Source organism: Grampus griseus (genome assembly GCF_964374135.1).
Source record: "Grampus griseus genome assembly, chromosome: 9".
Classification (NCBI taxonomy): Eukaryota; Metazoa; Chordata; class Mammalia; order Artiodactyla; family Delphinidae; genus Grampus; species Grampus griseus.
Genome location: NC_139003.1, coordinates 53871219 through 53896776, shown reverse-complemented (window position 1 = coordinate 53896776; position 25558 = coordinate 53871219). Strand labels below are relative to the sequence as shown.

Sequence of the window (25558 nt, the reverse complement as noted above, 5' to 3'; positions counted from 1 at the left end):
GTAGTAACCTGGGCAATACAGACACAACAAATAAGCTACAATTCCTCTTAGTCCTCAACACACATCTACTGTCCTTTGCCACAGCAAAAAATAAGATTATCATGTCACAACTTCAGAAATTCACCTGATCAAACTGTCATCACACTGCTACTTGTTCATACTTAGGAAATAATAGAAGTGAAAAAGAGAAAAATGACACTCAAGTTATAAATGTAAAACATACCCAATATGAAACATGGTCACTATGATCAGTAAAGATGTTCAAATTCCAAATGCTTTCCTCACTCTTACTCCTTTGCTGTAAAGTGCTCTAATCCCCTGCATCTTCTGATGTTGAACGTGAGATCCATGAGGGCAGCAGGTCCTGTCTATTCTCCTTAACACTGTACCTGCAGCGCCCCGCACAGTGCCTGGCACAGGGGAGACACTCAATAAATAGCCGTGCAATGAAAAGAAACACAAGAAAAGCCAGTGATCTGGGGACTGGGATGGGAGGTGGGAGTGGGGAATAGAAAACAGAACAAATAAAAGTGAAATAACAATTGTAAGAAGTCACTCACATTGTCATATCAGAAGAAATTTAAGTAGAATGATAGTGCCATTTTTATTTAATACTTACAGCCACATGTTAAGGCTTCACTTAGCCTTAAATTCCAAGACAATTCCTAATAGTTTAAAAGTAGCACTGAAGAGTAATTTTTAGAAGCTCATTAACTTGCTACTATTTTGTAAAAACCAAAAAACCTTGGAAAGTCTTATATAATGAACTCATTTAGGCAAAAAGATATATGCATTAAAAAATTCTGCAAGAACATGTGGTTTTCTCTGAGAACTGGAGAGCCTGATGCAGAAAGATGGGAACTTTTCTTTTTTACTTTATATGCTTTTGCACTGTTTAAATTTTATTTTATTTTACAATTAACATGTATATTTTATAATAAAATGCATTAAGAGAAAATGTATAATATGTAAGTATTTTTGAAAGTCAGGCAGAAATTTAGAAATTATAATCTCCTGAGAATATACTGATGATGGATAATACTGTTTAATATTGTACTTCCTATTTATTCTCCTTACTAAAATATGAACGTAGACAGTGAAACGACTAGGACACAATAAAATGAGACATACATCAGTGTGTCCAAAGCAAGAAAAAAACACTCTTATAGTTGGGGCTTCCCTGGTGGCGCAGTGGTTGAAAGTCTGCCTGCTGATGCAGGGGACATGGGTTCGTGCCCAGGTCTGGGAAGATCCCACATGCCGTGGAGCAGCGGGGCCCGTGAGCCATGGCCGCTGAGCCTGCGCATCTGGAGCCTGTGCTCCGCAACGGGAGAGGCCACAACAGTGAGAGGCCCGCATACCACAAAAAAAAAAAAAAAAATACTCTTATACTTAAGAAAGAAAAATTTCCAAAAGCTGAAATCGCAAAGATCTATCTACTGATTATCAATGGTCTTTATTATCACTGAATATGTTCAAATTTAGGGTTTGAGGTTTTCCAAAAAAGAGAACTATTATATATTTAGTAGAACCAGGTACATGACAGACTTAAAGACAAACAAACAAAACCTAGTTGCTCATAAGGAATCCTTTATATAATTAAAAAAATGATCTCACTAGAGACATACGTACAGGAGTATTATAGGATTTTATTACAGGTGAATTGGCCATAAAATTATAAACTGTCATTTTTAACCCTCAGTTACTTTTTTTTTCCAGTTACTTTTTTTTTTTACTGTTGATAGACTTAAGTACAAAACATCTTTAAAAAGTATGGTTTTTGAATGATGGCATATACACCAGGTTAGTAACAACTAACCTTCTAAAAAGTATGTCTGTGGAAAAGCTTCCAAATGAATGCAATTTCAATATCACTTTTAACAGATTCAAGTTATATCTATTCTGGCACTAGTAACAGCATTCTTTGATGGTAGCTCACTATAAGATATTGTATTGGAAATACGTAAATTAAGCAACTGCTTCTTATGATATGCATCATTTTCCTGGTTGGTGTGTTCATCTAGAGATTTCCTTATACAGTTCTTTAGTTCACCAATTCCTTCTCCAGTAACTGCAGAGATGGGGATGATGTGTTGGAACTCCACGGTCCTCTCTGGAATCATGTTTTTTTCAAATAAATGCAAAAAATCTGAAACAAAGAACACAAAACTAGGCTGATTTTCACTGTCTCTGAAAGTAAGTCAAAACTATGCTAGAGGTTTGATTTTGGAACCAGTGAACCAAAAACTAAGCATTTTAAATTTCTTTTTTCCTTCTCTTTCTAATAAGGTCTCAGAACCTTTGGTTTTTACTAGTGACAATGGTAAGGTTCTTGGCACATGACAGTTACTTAATAAATATTTGTTGCATGAATATATTTTAAACAAAATTAAGTGTAAGTAAAAGATGAATCACAGAAGATGATTTACTTACAGAAGCAATAAATTTTGTTTTGGGGCGGTTCAATAAAGTAAGACAACATAGATTTTCTGAAAGAACTTTCCTATAACGTAACATCATTTGTGATTTGGGATATTCTAGCTTGCTTCAGCACACAGGTGGCCTTTAATTTGCCTAATGGCTTATCATCACTGGTGCTATGAGCCATACTAAAATTGAAAAGAGTTCAAGGAGTTCAATTCATCATTTTAGATGAATCCAATCTATCACCCCACAGGGGCTGACAGCCATTATATAACTTTTCGTTCTTCCCTGCCACCAAGGCAACAGAAGTAGGGATGCCATACTGATAGGATGGATCAACACTGACATGAACTGGAAAGGCTGCCTAAAAGAGGTTAGCCAAACAAACACAGAGCTTGGATTCTGAGATTCATTTACCCCCAAGGAAGTCTGAGAGGCTAACTCAGGAATTATCACTGAGGGGACTACATTGTTTTATGATGGTCCAAAATAGCCGCAAACTCCTGAATTACCCTCCCTTGTGGTACCTCCTCTGAAAGTTCCCTTTTCTGCAAGACCAGCCAGCAAATAGATCTAATGACCTCATAAAGCAAATGACATTAAGGAATAAAGGTTTATTTATAAATATTCCAGAGAATATTTATATCCCAAAGTAACTTATTAACTCAAGGACAGCCCAATATATAAATTATACGGGCTGTGGGGTAGATTTTGAGAGGGGAGAGAGGATCTTCTGGTGCTGCCTGGTAGTCCTAGTACATTATAATTTAGTTTCCCCAATTTTTATCCCAAGGATAAAAAGAGAGATTAGGTCTATTTAAAAACATGTTAACTACTTACCTTCCACCCTACTTTCCTCATTTGTGCAAAAGGTCCTCTACTAGACTCAGAAAAATGGAAGCGTCATCACTGTACGACAGAGACTGTTCTGCAAAGGTCAATACTCAAAACTATGGAGAATCCCTTTAAATTTCTTTACACATAATGGTCCATTCAGGAACAAATTTCAAACAAATCCTTTTGGAGTAACAGCATCTATTATTCTGTACCACACATACATAGTGACTCAAGTTCTTTTTAGAAGATTAGTACTCTTCGGAGATCTACAGACCTGGCACTGCAAAGATACATACCTCTTTTTAGAACTACTAGCTCTGTTTTAAAATTCATGATGTACTAGGGGAATGAAGTTCTAGAACTGGCGAAATATGTTAACAGACTTCACAGGTAGATGCTGACTTTATTCTCTTCTGATCCAAATTCCATTAACTCTTTAAGAGTCCACTTTAAGTTTTACCTCTTGATGATGCCTGACATTTTCAGCTCAAATTAATCTTTCTTTCCTTCCGTCTCCTCTAACTTATTGTCCATATCACACATTCTGAAATGGGATATTATTTTTTACAGTGTTATTTAGAAGTTTCATATGGTATGTGTTCTTTCTTCAAACATACTTTTTTTTTAAGAGTAGCAACTCTCAGTTTTCTTTTCCACTGATTATAGTACCTCGCACTCTCTGCAAATAGCAGGTATTCATTAAATTGGCACTAAATGAATGAATGGGTTTACCTTTAGGATTCTGGAGTTGGTTCATCAGTACATGGAATTTATCTTGGGCATCTGGCAAGTCCATTTTATTAACTGCCAGGAGCGCAGGTTTTGTCTGAAGTTCCTCTCTGTACAACTCCAACTCCTTTAAGCCAAAGAGAAAAACCAAATAATTTTATTAAAATATCTATATAAATGACCTATTTGGTAATGTCTTTCTTTACTTTATAGGCCTGGGTAATCTAGGGCCCATTCTCACCTCTGAAATGCAGTAAGTCCCAATAACCACAAAACTAATTAACAAAGAAAATGCAGAAAATACTTACTAGTTAAGTCATATGTTAATACATTTTAGCTCATATGACATCCTAGAGACAGTTGTGATTTTGTGCCTAGAGCCAAATACAGATATCTGGACGTCTAGTAAGCACATAAATAAAATTCAGAACTAGATAGTGACAGCTTAATGCTATACCTGTATTATTCTTGGAAAAAGTTAAGTATGCTTAGAAATAAATCTTTGTGACTATGGATTACGCAGTGGTTTCGTATATCTGACAAAAAGCATGAGCAAAAGAAAAAATAAACAAAGGGGACTTCATTAAAATTTAAAATTCTGTACTTCAAAAGACAACCTAAGGAAAGTGAAAAGACAACTGAAAGAATAGGAGAAAATATTTGCAAATCATATATCTGATAAGGGATTTGTATCTAAATTATAAAGATCTCCTACAACTCAACAATTAAAAGACAACCCATTTTAAAAATGGGCAAAGAATGTGAATAGATATTTCTCCAAAGACATACAAATGCCTAATGAGCACATAAAAAGATGCTCAACATCATTAGTCACATTTCTCAACATCATTTCTCATTAAAGAAATGCAGGGCTTCCCTGGTGGCGCAGTGGTTGAGAGTCTGCCTGCCGATGCAGGGGATGCGGGTTCGTGCTCCGGACCGGGAGGACACCACATGCCGCGGAGCGGCTGGGCCCGTGAGCCATGGCCGCCGAGCCTGCGTGTCCAGAGCCTGTGCTCCACAATGGGAGAGGCCACAACAGTGAGAGGCCCGCGTACCGCAAAAAGAAAAAAAAGAAAAAAAAGAAAGAAATGCAAAGCACAACCACAATGAAATACCACTTCATTCCTACTAGGAAGGCTAAAAGAAAAAGACAATAATGAGTATTGACATTAAAGTGGAAAAATTGGAAACTTCATACATTGCTAGTAAGATTGTAAAATGGTATAATGCTGCAGTCACTCTGGAAAACAGTTTGGCAGTTCCCCAAAATGTTAAACATAGAATAACCATATTATCCAGCAACTCCACTCCTAGGTATATACCCAAGAGAAATGAAAACATATCCACACAAAAACCTGTACACAAATGTTCACAGCAGTGTTATCAATAACAGGCAAAAAGTAGCAAATGAAATAGGATATAAAAGTCCTGAAGATAAACAACATCATGTTGTGTTAGAGAGAAATCATTGGCTGGATATAGAATGTATGGGGTGTGGCCAGGGGTGGGGGGAGGGAGGAGAACAATAGAGATACAGTGCTTGGTAAGAACCCAACCTTGCCAGACCTCGTAAACCATGTTCATGTTAGACTTAACCTAACAGCAATGGGAGACCATCAAAGTGTTTTAAGCAGGGAACAAACATTTGCTTGGTTCTTTAACAAAGATCACTCTAGCTGTGATATAAAACATGGCCTGGAGAGAACTAAGACTGGAAGCAGGGAGACAAGCTGGAGGGACTTAGAACATTCTAGCAAGAGGGGTTGATGATTATGACAGTGTGGGTGAAGACAAGTAGTTGCATTTCAGAGAAATTTAGGATATAAAACTGTCAGGGCTTGATACAGGTGGTAAGAAAGATAGAATCACTACCACCGAGGTTTCTGGCTTACATATTCAGTAAAGTTCTGGGGGAGGCTGGAGAATTAAAAAAATAATAATAATAAATAAAGGAGTTCAGTTCTATACATATTACATTTGAGAAGTTAATGGGACATCCAATCAAAGATGTCCAATAGGCAGCTGATCTAAAACATAGCAAAATATCTGAGTATCAGAGAACCTAAAAAGTAGACTGAGAAATAGTCTAAGAAGTAGGAATAAAAGTTAAGCAAGATACAGTCTGAGAAGTATGTAACAGGGATTTGGAATCAAGGAAGGTTTTAATGATTACAACAGTTTGAGAAACAGGTGAACATCGCAAAACTGGAGACAGCAAGTTTAGATAATTTTTTAATTAACATCAAAGCTTTAAAAAGTAGAGGCAGGGCTTCCCCGGTGGCGCAGTGGTTGAGAGTCTGCCTGCCGATGCAGGGGACACGGGTTCGTGCCCCGGTCTGGGAAGATCCCACATGCCGCAGAGCAGCTGGGTCCGTGAGCCATGGCCGCTGAGCCTGTGCGTCCGGAGCCTGTGCTCCGCAACGGGAGAGACCACAACAGTGAGAGGCCCGCGTACCGCAAAAAAAAAAAAAAAAAGGTAGAGGCAGACTATATATTTATTCGAATTATCATACGTTATTCCATACAGTCCTATGTGCCTACGTATTAGACCAGATATAAAACAGAAAACCTACTTTTGAAAGCAGTAGTATGGTTTCAAAGGCAGTTCTGTACTGAGTTTGGGAAGAAAGCTGAAATCCAGAAACATCAACCTAAAAAAAAAAAAAGGGAAAAAGACTGCTTTTAACATAAGAACAACAGCTATACAATTCTGTTTTGAAATGTTTTACTTGCTCAAGCTAAAAATAATTTCTCAATCTATACTCTACTGGTAACTTAGTAATTCGAAATGAGAGAAACTGATGTTTTAAGATAATTATAATTATTCTGATAAAACCACAATCATTAATGAGAAACTAGTACAGATTAAACAATTGATACCAATACAGACAATCTCATATATAACTGAACACCAGAAATGAAGTAGGAAATTGATCCTATATAATTTAGTAGTATATTGAAAATCTTAATGAATTAAACCTGCCAAGTATGGCGAAACTTTAATCTGACATAGTAAACAATGCCACTTCCATCCCCATATTATAAATAAAGATTACTAACTGTATCTGACCCCTATCTAAATAGATTTAGTGGAATAATATATGCTGCTACTTTATCTTTAAATGTTATTATTATAAAAAATTTCTAGGAAAACTAAATTCACTGGTTCTCACATTCATTTAAACATTACATTGATATGCATATGACTTACAACAAAAAGTAGTTGTTTAGTTCTTTCTATATGCTTGAGGAATTTGTGGCCCATTCCTTTGTTCATGTGTGCTCCTTCTATTAAACCAGGAAGATCAGCTACTGATATCTAACACAAAATTACATGGTATGATAATAAAAAAAAAATGAAAACCACAAATACAATTACATCCAACAATTTTCATGATATTTCAATTATAAACAGTTCTTAATTTGTGATTACCACTGCATCTCTATAAAGTCAGGATACCTTTATAACAAAATAAATGTATTAAGAATCAAAGTCCTTTGTTATCAGAAATTAGTCCCATTTTTTACTTTAACAATCTAGGAATTTTATGGCTTAGTTTAACATTTACTAATCACATAAATTCTTTTTAGAATTCCATAAATTATATTGTTCAGTATGAACTTTTCAAAGAATTTCAATTTTCTAAATTCTTAAAAATATACAAGGATATTAATTCAGAAGACATTGACTTAGTATAGCTCTGTAGTTTTAAGTTTTATTCTATATGTAAATGGTTATTTGGTACCATTGTTTCTTTATTGTTCATATTCTACCAGAACTATTAACCACTCTTAAAAAGTAAGGGAAATAGTGTTACTATACTCCTTTTGGAGGTTATAAGAGTTACTAACCATTATTCTACACTTGTGGTTTTCAAACCTCACTTCACATCATAATTATCTAAGAAACTTTTCTAAACTACAGATGCTCAAGCCCTATCCCCAAGGGGTTTGGTTTCAAATCACTGGGGCCCAGGCTTCATTTATCATTGTTATTCTTAAGCTACCCAGATGATTCTGATGTACGGTAAGGGATGAGAAACACTGCTCTACACATACTGCCTGTGTGGTTAAAAATTTCAGTTTTAAAGAAAGTTGGAGCTATGTGACAAAGCAATGTACATGTAGGTCTCATGTCCTGAAATTCTCTTCAGAGGTTTTCTACTGATTTCCCTTAAAAATTACCAATAATGTTGTCTTTTCCTCTAAATATTGTTCTCTAAATTCATATTATCCTGTACTTATAATTTTAATTATTATTTAACATTCTATATAATTGTCGAAGTTTTAAAAAATTTTTACTGTTATACCACTATTATAAATATACATCTTCTATGTCTTTTGAATTATGTCAATGGATTATATGAAAGTATACTGATACATCATCACTTTAAGCCCATACTTTACATTAGGGTTCACCCTTGGTTTTACACATTCCATGGGTTTTGACAAATGTATGACATGTATCTAGTATCATACAGAATAGTTTCGCTGCCCTAAAAATCCTGTGTGCTGCTTGTTCAACCTTTCTTTCCTCCTAATCCTTGGCAACCGTTGACCTTTCTGCTATTTCCATAGTATTGCCTTTTTCCAGAATGACATATAGTTGAAATCATACTGTATGTAGCCTTTACAGATTGGCTTCTTTCACTTAGTAATACACATTGGAGGTTCCTTTGTGTCCTTTCATGGCTTGATGGCTCATTTCTTTTTAGTGTGAATGACATTCCATTATTGAGATGTACACAGTTTATTTATCCATTCACCTACTGAAGGACATCTTGGTTGTTTCCAAGTTTTGGCAATTATGAACAAAGCTGCTGCAAACATCTGTGTGCGGGCTTTTGAGTGGACATAAGTTTTCAGTTTATTTGGGTAAATACCAAGGGATGCACCTGCTGATCATACATTAAACATTTTTAAAATTTTGTTACTTTCCTTTTTAATTTGTTTTTATTCTAATTATTCAAAAGTTCTTCCGTAGCAGGGAAAAATAAATTTTAATAGCTAGTTAAGACGAGGATCCTATTCAATTAAAAAAAAATTTTTTTTAAACAGTAAGTTGGAGTAAAATTACATCCATGAACTTTAGAAAATGTTTTTAGGAAATGAAAATCAATAATCAAATATGGCAGTAAAATACGGACTTGCAATGAGGACAAACTGATTAAGGCAATTAAGATACAATAAATGTTGTAACGACAAACTAGACCCAAACTTTAGAAGAACAAGAAATTATATTCTAATACAATATTTTTACTCTGATAGTGGTCAGCAGAATTGATTTGATCATGGTTTCACTTATCAAAAACAAAATCCTGCTACTTTTGCCCCTAACACCACAGAAACTCCCAAATATTATAAAATCTAAGCACTAAGGCAAGTACTTTCATTACTAACCAAGTGTCTTATTTTAAAAATACCCACCTGTTTGAAATCATTATACATAATTTTTCCGAGTTCAGGCTTTAATGTTGTAACTAAAAGAAAAACAATAATAAATTGAGGCTAGAATAAAGGTTTATACTCTCAAAATTGTCTTAGCGTCATGTATAAAATAAATAATATTTCGTTTCTGTGAACAACCTAATTCAGATTATGTTCTCATTTGTTGAAATTAAAGGTATAATTATCTTTGCTATTTATCATATACTTGGAAAAGGACAAAATATAGATTTTTATAATCTTCGAAAGCACAGGTGTAATTTAATTAGTGGGCCTCAAAGTCCCTGTCTCAAACTTTAAGGAGCATGGTAAAGGTGCTGAGGGTGGGGGCAGAATTTAGGTTTCTATCACTTGGGCTGTGGGTGAAATCTCTCTATGGTCCTTTCTCATTTAGTTATCCTCACGCTTCATCAATCCTGCCCTAGCCTCCTTCCTAGGACTTTTTGCTTTTCTTCTTCTTTCCTTCTCAAGAATCCCCTGTATTGTAACAATAAATATTGGCCATGTGATTTATGCAGTTAGTACAAAATTAACTCTACTTTATCAATTTTAGAATGGTTTAATTTTATTTTCCATGTTAATGTCATTCTGTGCCATTTTGTTTAATGATGGCAAAGATCCTATCATATTCATTCACTACTCTTAGTCTAAGCTTCCATTATATCTCATCCAGCTACTGCAATAGCCAGTTTTACTAACTGTTCTTTCCAGATCCATTTATGTCCCACACCAATCCATGTTCTACATTACACGCCAATAGATCTTTTTTGAAAAGCATATCTAATCACTGTTTTCCCTTGTTAAAAAGCTATCAACTGCTCTTAAGCCACAGAGATCAAATACAGCCTATATGGCCTATATCACAGGTCTCCACCTGCATCTCTAGCCTCATCTTGATTCCCTCTTCCCCTTACTACATGTTCTCTAGACAAACAAATCTACTCCCTGCCACCACAGAGTCTTTGTGTACATGCTATTTCCTTTGACTGAAAGACTCTCACCTCCATTGTCTGTCACCAATTAACTCATATTTATTGCTCATATCTCAGCCCCACCATCACACTTCCCCAAAGAAATCTAAAGCAGTCACCTACACTCTTTCATAGAACCATATTATATTCTCTTATATTCATTAGTGAGATATGTGCCTTCCCCCACTTGTCTGTAAGTTCAATAAAAATCAAAACAAAAGAAGTATTCACTTCTGCTTACCAGCCTTTGTAACTCCAGAATTTATTGTTATTGATAGTTCCTAGAAATAAATACTTGCTAAATGAATGAAAGAATTGATCTCTGCCTTCGTAGCATTTATCACAGTGTTTGATAAAGGGTAGGTGCTCATAAAATTGTTAACTAAACTGAATAATGATTATACAATAGACAAATAAATGCAACAAAGTGTCTAATAAGCAGTACTAGGAACTCTGCTGAGAGCTATAAAGGTTTCAAAGATTAATGGGAAATACATGTACTCTGTCTGCCAAGAGTTTTCAAACTAAGGTTACCCCAGTTATCATTTTTTTCACACTCAAAGAAAGATTAGTGGTTAAAAATTTGCCTCTACACATTAAAAAAACAAAGCAAATTATACTTACATGCATAATCTGCAATTGCAGGTTTTGCATGAGAAATCTTACTTAGCAAAGAGGATTTTCCAGCATTTGGGAATCTGAAACAAGAAAATAAATTTATACATTACAACAAATATCAGCATTATAAATACTTGCTTATCTCTGAATTCCTAACATTTCAAGAAGCAGACTTCTTGAATATTGCTGGGATTAAAAGTAGACTATAAATTTAAAATAATCTTGAAAAACTTGAGGAACAAAATATACTTATAGAAAAGGTAAAGATAAATTTATGGTGAACACTAAGGATGTTTCAGTATTGACAGTAAATCAAATAATGTGAAAAAAAACGGCTTGTAAATCATAGAAAAACATAAAGAAACTAATAAAAAATACCTGCAATTCACTATCTCTAGCCAAATACTGACAAAATATTTCATATATTGTTTTTTGTATTTTTTAAAACAAACATTTTATATGGACATTTCACTAGCAAAGTAATGAATCCTATTTAGCCATCACCTAGCTTAAACAAATATTAATACATTCTTAATAATTTTTCTAAAGTTGGTTTCTTTAAACAGAGACCCAAATAAGGTCTGCATATTACAGTTGGTTGATGTGCCTTTTAAATTTCTTTTGGGACAGGCTCCCTCTCCAGGTTTTTCCCCTTTGCAATTTTATTTTTAAAGAAACTGGGCCATTTGTCCTGTAGCTTCTTTGCCATAGTCTGGATTTTTCTGCTGATGCCCATGATGTCAGTTAACATGCTCCTATAAATTGGTAGATATGAAGCCTTGATCAGATTCAGCTTTGATTCCTTTTTTTGCTGAAAGACTATTCACAGTTGGTCGGCCTCCTTTTAAATTGAATTATATAAGGTGAATGCATTTCAAGGGTGTAGTGCAATTTACTTAACTAATTTCTTATTGTTAGGCATTTAGGTGGTCTCAAATTTTTTACTGTTATAAATAACTCTGCAAAAAATACGCATACAGCTAGAAAGACATACACCAATGTTAAGTCACCTTAACATCAAATGGTGCGATTTTAACATTCAACTCTTTTTTTTCTTTCTGCAAATGAGCACTAATTATTTGTCAAGCTTTTTTTTTTTTGCAGTATGCGGGCCTCTCACTGTGGTGGCCTCTGCCATTGCGTGCTCCAGAAGCGCAGGCTCAGCGGCCACGGCTCACGGGCCCAGCCGCTCCGCGGCATGTGGGATCTTCCCGGACCGGGGCACGAACCCGTGTCCCCTGCATTGGCAGGCAGACTCTCAACCACTGCGCCACCAGGGAAGCCCTGTCAAGCTTTTTTAAAAAAACTTTAAACGCTGAAGTGAACCTTTACATATACCTTTAATTTCTTTCTTGAGGTAAATTTCTAGATAAGGAAATACTAGATTAAACTACCTGGCTGTTTTAAAGGCCTTGATTTTATTGCTAAATATCCCTCAAGAAAGGCCCACAATAGATGAAAGAAAGTACTAGGAATGGGGGCCACTTAAGAGATGATTTCCTAAATTTCATTCAGATATTTTCATTAAATTTATTCAACCAATGGGAATGTAAATTGGTGCAGCCACTATGGAAAACAGTATGGAGGTTCCTCAAAAAATTAAAAATAGAACTACCATATGATCCAGCAATTACACTTCTGGATGTTTATCCAAAAAAAATTTAAAAAAACACTAACTCAAAAAGATATATGCACCTCATGTTTACTGCAGCATTATTTACAACAACCAAGATGTGAAAGCAATCTAAGTGTCCATCAATGGATGAATGCATACAGAAAATGTGTATGTGTGTGTGTGTGTGTGTGTGTGTGTGTGTGTGTGTGTGTGTGTGTGTGTCAGCGGTGGGGGGAGAGGGTTACAAAGTGGGCAAAGGTGGTGAAAAGATAAAAAAAAAATCCAGTTGTGGGGAATTTCCTGGCAGGCCAGTGGCTAGGAGTTTGCACTTCCACTGCTGAGGGCTTGGGTTCGATCCCTGTTTGGGGACCTAAGATCCCGCAAGCCACATTGTGTGGCCAAAAAAAAAAAAAAAAAAAAATCTAGTTGTAAAAAAAATATCATGGGGATATAATGTACAGCACGGTGATTATAGTTAATAATACAATATTGTAGGTCTTCCCTGGTGGCACAGTGGTTGAGAGTCCGCCTGCCGATTCAGGGGACACGGGTTCATGCCCCGGTCCGGGAAGATCCCACATGCCGCGGAGCGGCTGGGCCCGTGAGCCATGGCCGCTGAGCCTGCGCGTCCAGAGCCTGTGTTCCGCAACGGGAGAGGCCACAACAGTGAGAGGCCCGCGTACTGAAAAAAAAAAATAATAATAATATAATATTGTATATTTTAAAGTTGCTAAGACAGTAAATCTTAAAAGTTCTCATCACAAGAAAAAAAATTTGTAACTATACATGGTGTCAGATGTTAACTAGATTTATGGTGGTGATCATTCTGCAACATATACAAATGTCAAATCATTACACTGTACACCTGAAACTTATATAATGTTATACGTCAATTATATCTCAATTTAAAAAAATTATCCAACAAATATTTATTGAGCACTGCCTTGCGCCAGGCAATATACTAGGCAGGAGAAATATAGCAATCAATAAGACAGACGTGATCCCTGTCTTCACAGTTTTCATTCAAATCAAGATTTTTCAAAACTCTGCCACATTTTCATTTGGAAAAATGGTGCAATATTTTACAAATATTAATTTGGAATTCTATAAAAATGTATATGCTCTTAATGGAGATCTTTAAACAATTTTTCTCATTAAAACATTTCTATAATAAATTTAGAATAAAACTATGTGAGATTTCTTAATGACTCGTTTCCCCTAGAAATACAGTATTTTCTTATATCCTGTTACACTTAGGCTCTTGTAATTTTTTGAAAAGCAAATTGCAATCATTTTTGCCATGATTATCATTAGTTGGACTTGCTTATTTCTTTCTAATATCCTCATATTTTCATAACAATGATTAAACACAGAAAAATGCAAGCAACTATTTCCAAAGATATCAAAATATAAGAAGAAAAAGGAAGCTACCAGGTGAAGAACAGATACCTGAGATTTTTATTGACAAGTACCTAACGAAAATTTTAGAGGCTGAAATCCAACCTATGCAAAGACCAGATTTGAAAACAGCGGTACAAGTGTATTAGTTATATGATATCTTTCTTCTAATGTTCAGTTAATTCCTGAAACCGGCTAAAAGGACATCTGCTTATGCTGGTATTCACATTAGCAACTTTTTAAGAATAGTTACCTAATTTAAAAGCACTAGCATACATGTTAAACATTGTGCTCTAGAATCATGATGCTTGCTATTGACTAATATCAAGTCCACTTCTGAAAAGCTTAGTGTATCACTATATGTGGTCTCCAATAAGTTGGCAATGATGATGATAATAGCAGCTACCATTCATTCATTGAGCATTCATAAATCCAAGGCATGTATTATGCTGCAAATGCAATATCTTACTCAGCAATAACATTTTAAGGTGAGAACTACTGCCATCCACTATTAAAGATGAGAAAAAAAAAAAAAAAGGCTTTAGAGAGACTGTATCCAAAACCATCCAGCCAGCCTCCAGAGGATTTGAGATTCTAACCCAAACAGTCTCACTTGAGTCTGCCATCGCCATCCCACTTCTATTCACTACTCAGCCTTGCTATGTTCTTCTTAGGCTGTAAAGGTGTCTCTATGGAACCTGAAACACATTTTCCTACAAAATAAGAAAGTGAATGGCTGGATTCTCAGTCTTATCCACAAAACCCTATTAAGTCCATAATGTTCCTAAAAATATATATTATTACAGAACCTATGACTCATAACCCTCATAACTATGTTTCATTGAAAATATTAAATGCGAATGGCAAGCTTAAATGCCAGGATCACATCTTTCTCTGTTACAATTTCAGCAGGAATGAGGCCTCTGTGAACTCTAAGCCACTGCTAGTAAGACCTAAACAGGCATGGAAAGAGGTGAGGGATTCAGAGTGAAGAGTGTGGTAAAGAAGCAGTGAGATGTAGGAAGAGGAAGATGAAAGAGCTTAGAAAGAAGCTATGGAAAAGCAAGGCATGGAACTGGCAGCTGGAGTAGAGCGGCAGTTTCCCCTCCCTTTTCCCAAGGCCTTCCATCTGACTATTGTGTAATGCTATAGTGGGACTTGGGAGAGGAAGACAGAGAGGGAGGGGAGACATGCAAAGCTGAAGTTTTCCCTTCCTTTATCTACTTTCTATCTTGCTATTTATCTCCCTCCATTTATGTGCCAGCACTGCAAACCCTATAGCTAAGTAGCATTGTTTGATGAAAGAATGGAGGCTGGTGGAAGAGGAGAACATTGGAAGGTCTGCAGCACTGAGAATGGACAGCTCCTAAACAGAGAGTGAAGGATAGGGAAACGGTCATAGCAAGATCCAGCTTAGTGCTCAATAGTGTGTAAAGTTGATGGTTGAGATCATCTGTACCAGCCTTTAGCCATCTGATTAATGATACTTCAATACCTCTATTAAGACTTGTAAGAATATCTTGGTCATTTTTCCCCTACTTTTTATTTCCTTCCATACACTTTTTAATATGTGGCTTGTTTGGATTTCTAATTTTATTCTTTAATACTTGGTAACATTCTTTTGTATTTGATTGACTTTTCTGTGTTTATTTATTTTCTAACATTTCCACTGCCCTATTCAATTCCTATGATCTTCGACAAATGAATAGTGACTATGAAACTCTATGTTGGCAATATTAGCAGCATATTCTTTTTTTTTTTAAGCAGCATTTTCTTAAAGTACACAAACAATACACAAATTCCATGAACTAGAAATAATGCTAGCCCCAAATTAACATTTATATTTACTTCCTATTCATGAACTATCTCTCTGAAAGTATAAAAATAAAAATATGAATGATACTTACCCTACCAAGCCTATATCAGCTATAAGTTTTAGATCAAGGTGAATTACTCGTTTCTGGCCTTTCAATGGTAAGAAATTTGTAAGTAATTTACCACCAAGACCTCCTTCAGCTACCAAAATTCTGTCTTTCTCTTTATTGAGTTCTCCTTAAAAAGAGAGATAAAGATACTTAAAGCAAAGATTAGTAAGGGGAGCTAATCACTAATGACATTTTTCTTTCAGAAACAGATGCCAGGAAAGTCCAGTTTACAAATCTAAAGGGCTAAATGATAGCATCAAGTTTCTATTAAAAATCTGACTCCAAGAAAACACTTTTGCAAGTGGTTGAAAAAATGCTAGTTATTTGTTTTAAAACCGAGTAAATACTCTTACATCTTTAAAATAATTTTAAATCTAGCAGCTAATTCTGAACTGTTATATAATGTTTTTAAAAGCTGTTTTATAAACTAGCAGCTAAAATACTTAATGTTTAAAAAAAATCCTGAAACTTAAGAGGTGCTATTCCCCACAGATCTCAATTTTAGAAAACGTGCACATTTTTCACAACCTTAGAATCTACAATACACTTACCTATAATTTTACCATTTTCATCAGTTATTGAAATACCCAAAGGTACAGGAATTTCACAGTCTTTTCCTTTGGAGCCTTTCAGTGCACTAACTCTATAAAAAAATAAAGCTAAATTAACATAAAGAAAATCTGCTAGATTAAATGGTTGATGTTTCAAGCAAATACAATGGTATACAAAGAAGACTAGCAACCAATTCTTATAATGCAGATGTTAAATGGCGAAATAATGGAGAAAAAACAAAATTATCCCTATTTATTTATTTGCATTTTAGACTACTGTATCTCAATAAAAATAATATTAAGTAATGATTTAAGTTACTAAGCTAACTACCAAAAGTCATTTTAACTCATAATGAACTAAAATATTGTACGTTTGAAAGGAAGAGATCATTGCAACATGAATAAACTAGAAAAAAAAAGGAAAATCCAGTGAATAACAAGGCTTTTTAAAAAATGACCTGAAATGAGAGTACTTTAATTATAGGAGGCTCATATGGCAATTCTTAAACTGCTCAAGAGAGGATAAAGTGGTACAAGCTTCTAACTAGTAATTCCACTTCTGGGAATTTATCCTAAAAAAAAAAAAAATTGAACAACCATGTAAACTATTATAGACACAAGGATGTGTTCTGCATTGTGACAATAACAGTAAAAAAAAAAACAATACCTGAATAGATGAATGACAAAATAATTTATTTTATTTCCAATATATCTTTCCTGTAATGCTTTTTCCTCCCCTTCATCCAGTTGGCTCCTATTGATCCTTTAGATTTAAGCCTCTACATTCTAAAAATTCCAACACACAATCGCAGTAACTGTTCTATTTAAATCTTTCTTAACATTTAAACGTTATACACCATCTTTAGCATACCACTTATCTAAACACAGAATAAGGTTGGAATCACAGCAACCTTAATTTTCAAAAGAAATTATAAAATGATGAAAAATTTTACTTTAGGATATAAACTGCAGTTATTTTCTACCGGTAACATCAAAATAATAAAACAACATTCTGATCTTAAAGCTTTGATTACTGAATTCTAATATAGGGCTCTCAAAATTTGCCCTGTAAAGACTATTCATAAACAAAAATGCCAAAAGAAATTTAAGGGGTTTCTCCAAGCATTCCTTTACCAGCAGAGGATGCTGCTAGATATTTGGGGCAAGATAATTTGTTGTTGTTTTTGCGGGCATTCCTCACCCTGCGTTACAGGGTGTTTAGCCTATATCCAGGCTCTATCCTTTGCTTACACTCATCCCCCAAGCAAGCGACACATTCCATCCTCTACAACTGTGACAAAAAAATATACCCAAACACTTCCTTGGGAAGGGGAAAGAAAAAAGGAACAGAAAGCCTAACTTTTATACCAATACCTCCTAAGGAACAACAGAATGACAGAGGCCTGAGGAACCATAGACTGCATTTTGATGGAAGCTTTAAGAATTTTTTTTCTTCTTTTTCTTCACAATGAAAGAAAAAATTCTTCTCATATTTTGAGGTGAACATAATATGTTCCACAGAAAATAGCAAACATTAACAAAAAACAAAGGGAAGATTTTGCTGTCAGAGAGAAAATCAAAACAAAGTCAAAAGGAAAACATTCAAGAGATGTAGCAGCAAACAGGCTCTAAATTTTAAGTACTGCCTACAAGATGCTGGCAGAACTATGGGTGGCAGTGGGGTGGAGTAGCCAGTTAAGATTCTAGAAAGTTTCCTAAAGACTGTCAAAGATAATTTTAGAAGAAAACAGTGGGGATTCAGATCATTTTCTGGTTCTACAAAGGAAGTATAAAAGAATATAAACAGACACTGGGAGAAGAAAAGGATAAAAAGTTTAAAAACGTCAAAACATTCCATAGTACCTATCTTTTATATTTACTAGAGACAAAAATAGTAGATTTTTGCTCAGTTACAAATCCAGGATATTATTTACTTCAAATTACCAATTAAACTTTTATCTCAACTTTTTTTCTTCTTCCGGGGGCAATTAATTTCATACAAAACCATTCAGTTAAATACTTACCGACTGTTTGCTCCTTCTCCAGCCACAAACCGTTTCTGAGGATATTTATCTTTAAGTTGTTTTAAAGTCATTTTGTTATGGGCTACAACCCAGACGTCACCACCTTTTCCACCTTCTCCACCTAAGCGAGGGTAGCCCATTCCACCACTTCCTCCCCTGGTGAAGAGTCTCAGGTTATCAATGAAGTCTCCATACTTAAAAAGAGAAAGAGGACATTTGTATACCACATGTGCTTACCAATTTTGAATTCCTTTCTAGTTCTTTGTTGCCACTAAAACTCCTAAAAAAAAAAAATGGCTTTCCGTATGCCACATTTATTGTCTTTTCTTAGTTTACCTCCTGTCTGACCTCACTTTCCCATTAGATTAACTCTCTTAAGACCCTGTTTTTCACTATCAATTGTTGTCCTTCCAATCCTGAAGGTCTCTGACACTGGCCCACTTTTCAATCTAGACTTTCTCCCCTGGGTGATCTCAGTTTGTACCAGTAACTATCACCTAGGTGAGATATTCTCTATCCCAGTTAGTTGGACATCTCCACCAGATGTGAGCTTAACAGTCTAAAGCAACTGAGAACGAGATCAGTATTTAACTTATATTTGAAACCCCTCAAATATATAACTTCTTAGGTATTGAAAGGATAATAGTCACCTAAATACATGTTATATAACAAAACCAAACTTTTCCCTAGGTAAATTCTGTTCCTCCAATGTTCTCACAAATAATGAAACGATAGTTTATCTACTCACTGAGACCACACGTGGGGATCTTAGACTATACCTGCTTCTCTTCCTGAAGCCCTACTATCTTTCCTTTTTTGGCACAACTAACTACCCTAGTATCTTGATCATTACATTAGCTCCTAACTGGTCTTTCAATGTCTAGTCATTCCTTCCTCAACACATCCTCTGTCTCACTGCCTGAGCGATTTTTCTGACAATGGATCTGATCTCTCAACATGTTTCTCCCTTACTCAAAAACCATTCATGGTTTTTTGCTGTTTATGAAATAAAGTCTAAAATTCTCAATGCTATATTCAAATCTCTTAACCTACCCTTCACATTTCATTTCCATTCATTCAACCCCTCCTATATCCTCTTCCTCTCTTTGCTCTATGCTACACAATATACTGTCACTTCTCCATGGCATTCTGCTCATGCTTTTTCATCTACTTACAATGTCATTTGTTCTTTTCTATCATAAACCCACCTGAATGTCATATTTTCCGATGTCTTTAATTCCTTTAACCAACACTTACCATTGATTTTCCTGGGCTCTCAGTAATTGGATTATATCTCTATTATTAGATCTCTAGAAATCATACACTGTATTTAGGGTGTACTTCTGTTTCCCTCACTAAATCAAGAACTTCTTGCAGGTAAGATCCTATGTCTTAACCCCCTGGGCTGTCAAAATTCCTCACAAAGTAATTTCTTAAATTCATAATCTTCACATCTTTAATCATTTAGGATAGTTTTAAGTATCGAAAACATCTGGGAACTTTTTTCAAAAATGCATACACTCCACTGACCATTCTGATACTCTGGAGGAGGGGATGAGAATAGGGTAAGCCAGCACATTTATCAAAAGCTCCTTTGCTGGTTCTGATAAATCTGTCTAGACTTGAGATTACAGTGGATAGTTACACAGCAAAGATTCAAAGCACAGCTTTTCATTTGAGTATGCAAATATAATCACGAAACAGAGTATTGTAAGGGTGGAAGGAATATAAAAAACATGAACTTAAGGGCTAGCCAGAGTATTTTTCTCTGGAGGCTGACGAACTTATGCTTTGGCTGGGTAGAGCTAGATCAGAAATGCATCACAGGTAAGTGAAGAGGTAGATTCCCCTTGCAAACAACATTGACTGGAAGTGACTGTTATGGCAGTAAAGTTACACAGCTAGCATTTAAAAACGTATCCAGCAAAAAATGCAGTAGTTCATTTTTTTAGCTTACAGATTAGTTATCCTATATGCCCAAGTACTATCCTTCACAAGTCTCTCTTCTTCTGACCACCTATTTTCTGGAAAATAGAGGGTTGAATAAAGTAAAACTTTACTAACCATGGTATTACTAACCATGCCTTTCCTCCGACAAAAAGAAACCTCCTGTTTTTGAAGTTCCTTTCAATATGTGGCACATTTTTTTACTGCTCTAGATTTATCAGGTTCATAGATTTAGAACTCAAACTCAAAAGTAATATCTCAATCTCGTCCTTAGTAATAAGGTAATGACCAAACCTGATGACAGCAGGTTTCAAAAAACATTGCTAGTAAGGATCTTAAAGAGGTTTTTAAATTTGAAAAGCAACTGTAAATTTTTTACAGAAACGATTCTAAAACCCGCACTGCACAAAAGCTGACCTAGTTTCTTGCAAGAAGGCAAGTCAGTTACCTATTTTCGTTTACTGATGAAAAGTTGTCTTTAGAAAGCTCTTAATAACAATGCACTCAACGAAAAAATATGTAAAAACAAGTTATGGATATTATTATTTAAAAGGAGGAAAATACACTATTTGAGCCAAAAGAAAAAGTCAAACCTACTCTTCACATACACCGTATTGCATGTATAAACAGCAAGCAGTTACCCCAGCTCTTCATCCCACGTGCGCACAATTCCCTTGAAAAATCTCAAACCCTGTTCCAAACAACCGTCCTAACCATGCCCGGTAGACTAGACACGCCCTTCTCACCCCTTACAGGCCAAGCCCGACTCCCTGAGGGGCGAAAAGGAGAGGACTATGGTAGAAAAGCAGGAAAGAGGCCCCCAGGAAGAAAACAGTGGGGAGGGATGGAGGCGAAGGAGAACCAAAGCCCTCAGGTGGGGCTAGAGGCACCAGGTGTCGGACATCAGGCTGAGGGGCACCAATCACGGACCTTTCTGAGCAACACCCGACTGCAGATCACCATGCCCGCGACGGTCGAGAATTCACTCCCGCGGAAGCTGTTCGCACCGAAGTGCGGCGCGCTCTTCTAACGTCACCACCACCCGCCGCTGCTATTTTGTATCCGCACGCTGCCGCAGGTTAGCCTCAGCGGCCGTAAGGCGCGCGCGCTCACGGAAACGTGCGCATGCGTTTTGCTGTGCCCCACGGGAAGGGGAAGGTGGTGTCTGTTAAGAAGAAAGCGGAGTGAAACGCTGAGGAAATGTTGAGCGGCAATGTGACAGGGGACAGTCAGGTGCGGAATAGGTGCCTCAGGAATATTCTGAATAGGATGGCACTGGAGACTCTACTGCCTTGGAGGAGTTTTTATGCTAATTAAGGAAACCACAAGATACCTCAATCTTTACTCTCGGCGAAGCAGAGTGGAAAAACAAAACAAAACGCCTCCCACGGACAATAAAAGCAAACTCGTAAAAGACTCAGAAACTCAACTGGGAAAAAAGCTGTTAATTCATTGACCAGCTGAGTAATATCCAGCAAAATCTTCCAAGAGACAATGAATTTAAAATTTGGGACCCAAAGGTCAGGATCTGAGATCTGTAAGAATTTCACTGTGTTCTGTGGGGAAGGAATCTTGCAACTCTTTGTCAGATAGTAGCTTCTAGGGGTCCGGTAGATACTATGGGTCATTATTCAACTCTCATTTGCAGCGCGCCTTTGTGACAATTAGATTCCCTTTTCTCGAGCTGGGCAGGACCAGCAGAGTGACTGGGTCTCCGTCCGCCCCACCCACCCCGTCTCCCCCTGCCCTCGCGCGGTGGACAGAGGTACACAGCCCTGCTAGGCGGCCCTGCACTACGCTGCCAGCCTAATAATCTTTCTGAACTCAAAACTGAGAATCCTTCTATTTCTACCCCTCACTTATGACAGTAATTGTTAGGAAATACACGGTGTAAGAACTATCCCTTTCAGTCTTGATTCCCTTCCTGCTACTGAACCTCCCTCTACCCCACCCCCATCAATAAAACTGTAATTGTCACTTAACCTGTAATGATTAATTAATCAGGAAATTAGGATGGGAATTCCCTGGCGGTCCAGTGGTGAGGGCTCGGCGCTTTCTCTGCCGAGGGACCGGGTTCAACCCCTGGTCAGGGAACTAAGATCCCACAAGCCACGCGGCAGGGGAAAGAAAGAAAGAAAGGGAGAGAGGGAGCGGGAGGGAGAGGGAGAGGGAGGAAGGAAGGAAGGAAGAAATTAGGTTGTTACTAAGTAGGTGTTTAGTTTAATCTTAATAACATTTGCTGCCATTTGGATTATTATCTTTACTAGGTCTTACAATCTCAGAATTATGCTGAGCCCAATCTGTTTATTTATTTTCTAAGGTTTATTTTTTTTATTAGTGAACACAAGCCCAAACTGTTTTCCTTGTCATAACATTTACATGGGAACATAATGACAGCAGATAAAAATAAATGGGAAGTTGATATAAAAACATCTCAAAATACTGAGGAACATTAGGTACTATAAACAAATAAGAAAACATAATATTTTTCTTGAACAAAACACCATCAGTGCCTGAAATATTTATTACAGCTCTGGTTACCAGATAGTAAAAGAAACATGAAATGTAAATCGTCCCCTTTAAATGTTCGGCTAAAATGAACATGAGGTGAAATGACCCTGATGCATAAGTCATTACTGACAGAAACTATTATTAGTTCTGCCACTGAGTGGATAGAATGCCTTCCCCATGGCTGCTCAGATTAAAGTACAGGCAAACCATTAAACTCAGGGACTAGACAATTTTGCATAATAAGCGATAGTCTCAAATGAGCCAGTGGCATACATACAATTTGATTTTTTTTAATGTTGTAAACTAGAGTTATTCTAATAAAAATAACTAATAAGCATTCTAATAATCATTTCATTTTGGAATAATTTAAATTTACAGGAAAGTTACAGATAGCCCAGAGTCCTATATACCCTTTACTCAGCTTGCCCTAAAGTTAACGTCTTGTATAACCATTTGTCAGAACTAGGAAATTAATGTTGCTACAGTGCCCTTAACCAAACTATAGACTTTATTTGATCGCACTAGTTTTTCAACAATAACCTTTTTCTGTTCCAGGACTCAATCCTGAATACCACATTACATTTAATCTAATAAACATTTTAGTGTAGTTTATTACTTTAAGCATAAAATGAACAAATATAATTAAGAAGTCTAGCACTTTATAATGCTATTTTATAATCATCCCGCTTCTCTCTGTTAATATAGTTACTCAAGAGGTAATTTACCTCAGCATTTGCTGTGATATTAACTTTCTGATACTCTTCATCATCTATAATTTTTGTTATAATGATATAGGTTAGCAAGAAGTAATCATTAAATTGGATTTACTAGTATATCCTAAGAAAATGCTTCTTCTCTGCAGTTCCTCTTCTGGAGCCACCCCAAGGATAGAACGTTGAAATAATTGGGGTTTTTTTTTAGTTCTTAACCTCCCTTTTCTGCATCCCCCACTCCCTTTCTTTTAATTGCCTCTTCTTACTACAGGTACTAAGTACCCTTCTGCTTTCCCCTCACAGTACCTATCAAAACTGGATCTCGGGCATAGCTTCGATACCTGCATTTTACAAGCTGATGTGATTTTAAGTCAGTGTGTTGATTCTCAGGGCATTTACTTTTAGTTTTTATCTCTAATTGTGAAATGAATAAAAGGCTCTAGCTTCTAGTAAAAAAATTCAAGCGTGAGTGTGGGAGATCCTTCCATGGGGGGGAATATGTGAAAGAAGCGGAGGCTTTTTGGTATCCTTTGTATAAGAGAAGGTAGCAGCTGACATTGTTTCTATAAGATTCAGTCTAACTTTAATTACTTTATTGATTCTATAACCCAACTTAGCAGGTTTCACTAGCTTTCATGTACAAAGAAAATAATACAACACAACGGTCTTGTTCACTATAGTCCTTTATCCGTATGATCTCCAGAGGAGTTTTGGGGTTTTTTTCCCTTTAAACATACAGATTTATCAGATCACTGGATTCAAGATCCCCTCAGGGGCTCAGCATGACTGCTGTATCCATGTCTCAGATGGGAACATTTATAAAGTTCCTTTCTTGGACATTCCATCTTTATATCTTATTGCCACCTTGATCTTGAAAATATTTTTTTTAAGGGGGATATTTTACCATCAACTATTCAGATGTCTACACCTTACCCTTTTTTATATTTCCTAATAGGTCCTTTGGCTCAATATATACTCTCTGAATATTTGTTAGTTAATTTATTTTTTTTAGGAAAGACAATAGCTAGATTGCTAATTCCTATGACATATGAATTACCTGAAGTGGGGCATAAAGTTATTCTCACTCACAGCCTTATAATCCCCAAAACTAACGTAAATATTCTTTTAGTTTCATACTGTTAAAAATATTGTTACTCTGAGAATCATTATAAATTGGGGTCTTACACTCTACGATAAAACGAAGTTCTCCTAGATGATGAAAGTAAATGGACTAAACGAATGAGAGCTATATACCATCTAAGTTCTTCATCTCTAAGTTAAAATGTAGTATTGTCAAAGTAAGGGCCTCAGATCATGTAATGATTGTCCTGAAACAAGGCCTATGTGAAGAAAAAAAAAGTGGATTTATTGCCTTTCTTCCTAAGGATTTATAGTTTCTTCATTTATTCATTCATGTAACAATTACCAAGTTCCTAATTTGTCCCACACACTCAGCTATGTGCTAGAACACTGCCTTGGTTACTGGAATAACTAAGTAAGAATAATTAAGCACAGTAGTTGTGTTAATGAAAGAAGCAAATTTTAATATTATTGATACCTGAATTCATAGTGAGTGGAAAAAACTTATTTCTATTAAACATGATTTTGCTTTGCTTTTAATGCACCCTGTTTTTAATTTGAAGGGTATCACTGAAAGGTTATTTTCTTAGAAATATATATATAGAAATCCTAAGAAATAGTTGAATCATGTTTTGAAGACCCCCATTGTCAACCATTTGTACTAGAGGAAGAAAAATGTTTTAAGGGGCTTCTGCTATACTATGAGTCACTGAGTGCTCTTTTTTTTTATACTTTCTTTTAATCATCTACAGGTATAAGAATGGCAG

The 25558-nt window shown here is 35.9% G+C and overlaps 1 protein-coding gene across 1 annotated transcript; it reads right to left on the bottom strand.

Annotated features, from left to right (window-relative positions):
- On the bottom strand, positions 1–21523 carry GTPBP10 (GTP binding protein 10). The gene is made up of 10 exons (XM_082662206.1): positions 21418–21523; positions 18541–18734; positions 16517–16608; positions 15948–16092; positions 11034–11107; positions 9421–9473; positions 7205–7312; positions 6567–6644; positions 3994–4117; positions 1–2149 (listed from the first exon to the last, which is right to left on the bottom strand). Exons 1-10 carry the CDS (start codon positions 21448–21450, stop codon positions 1887–1889), a joined length of 1164 nt encoding a protein of 387 aa, XP_082518332.1. The 5' UTR covers positions 21451–21523; the 3' UTR covers positions 1–1886.
- Positions 21524–25558: the final 4035 nt, after the last annotated feature.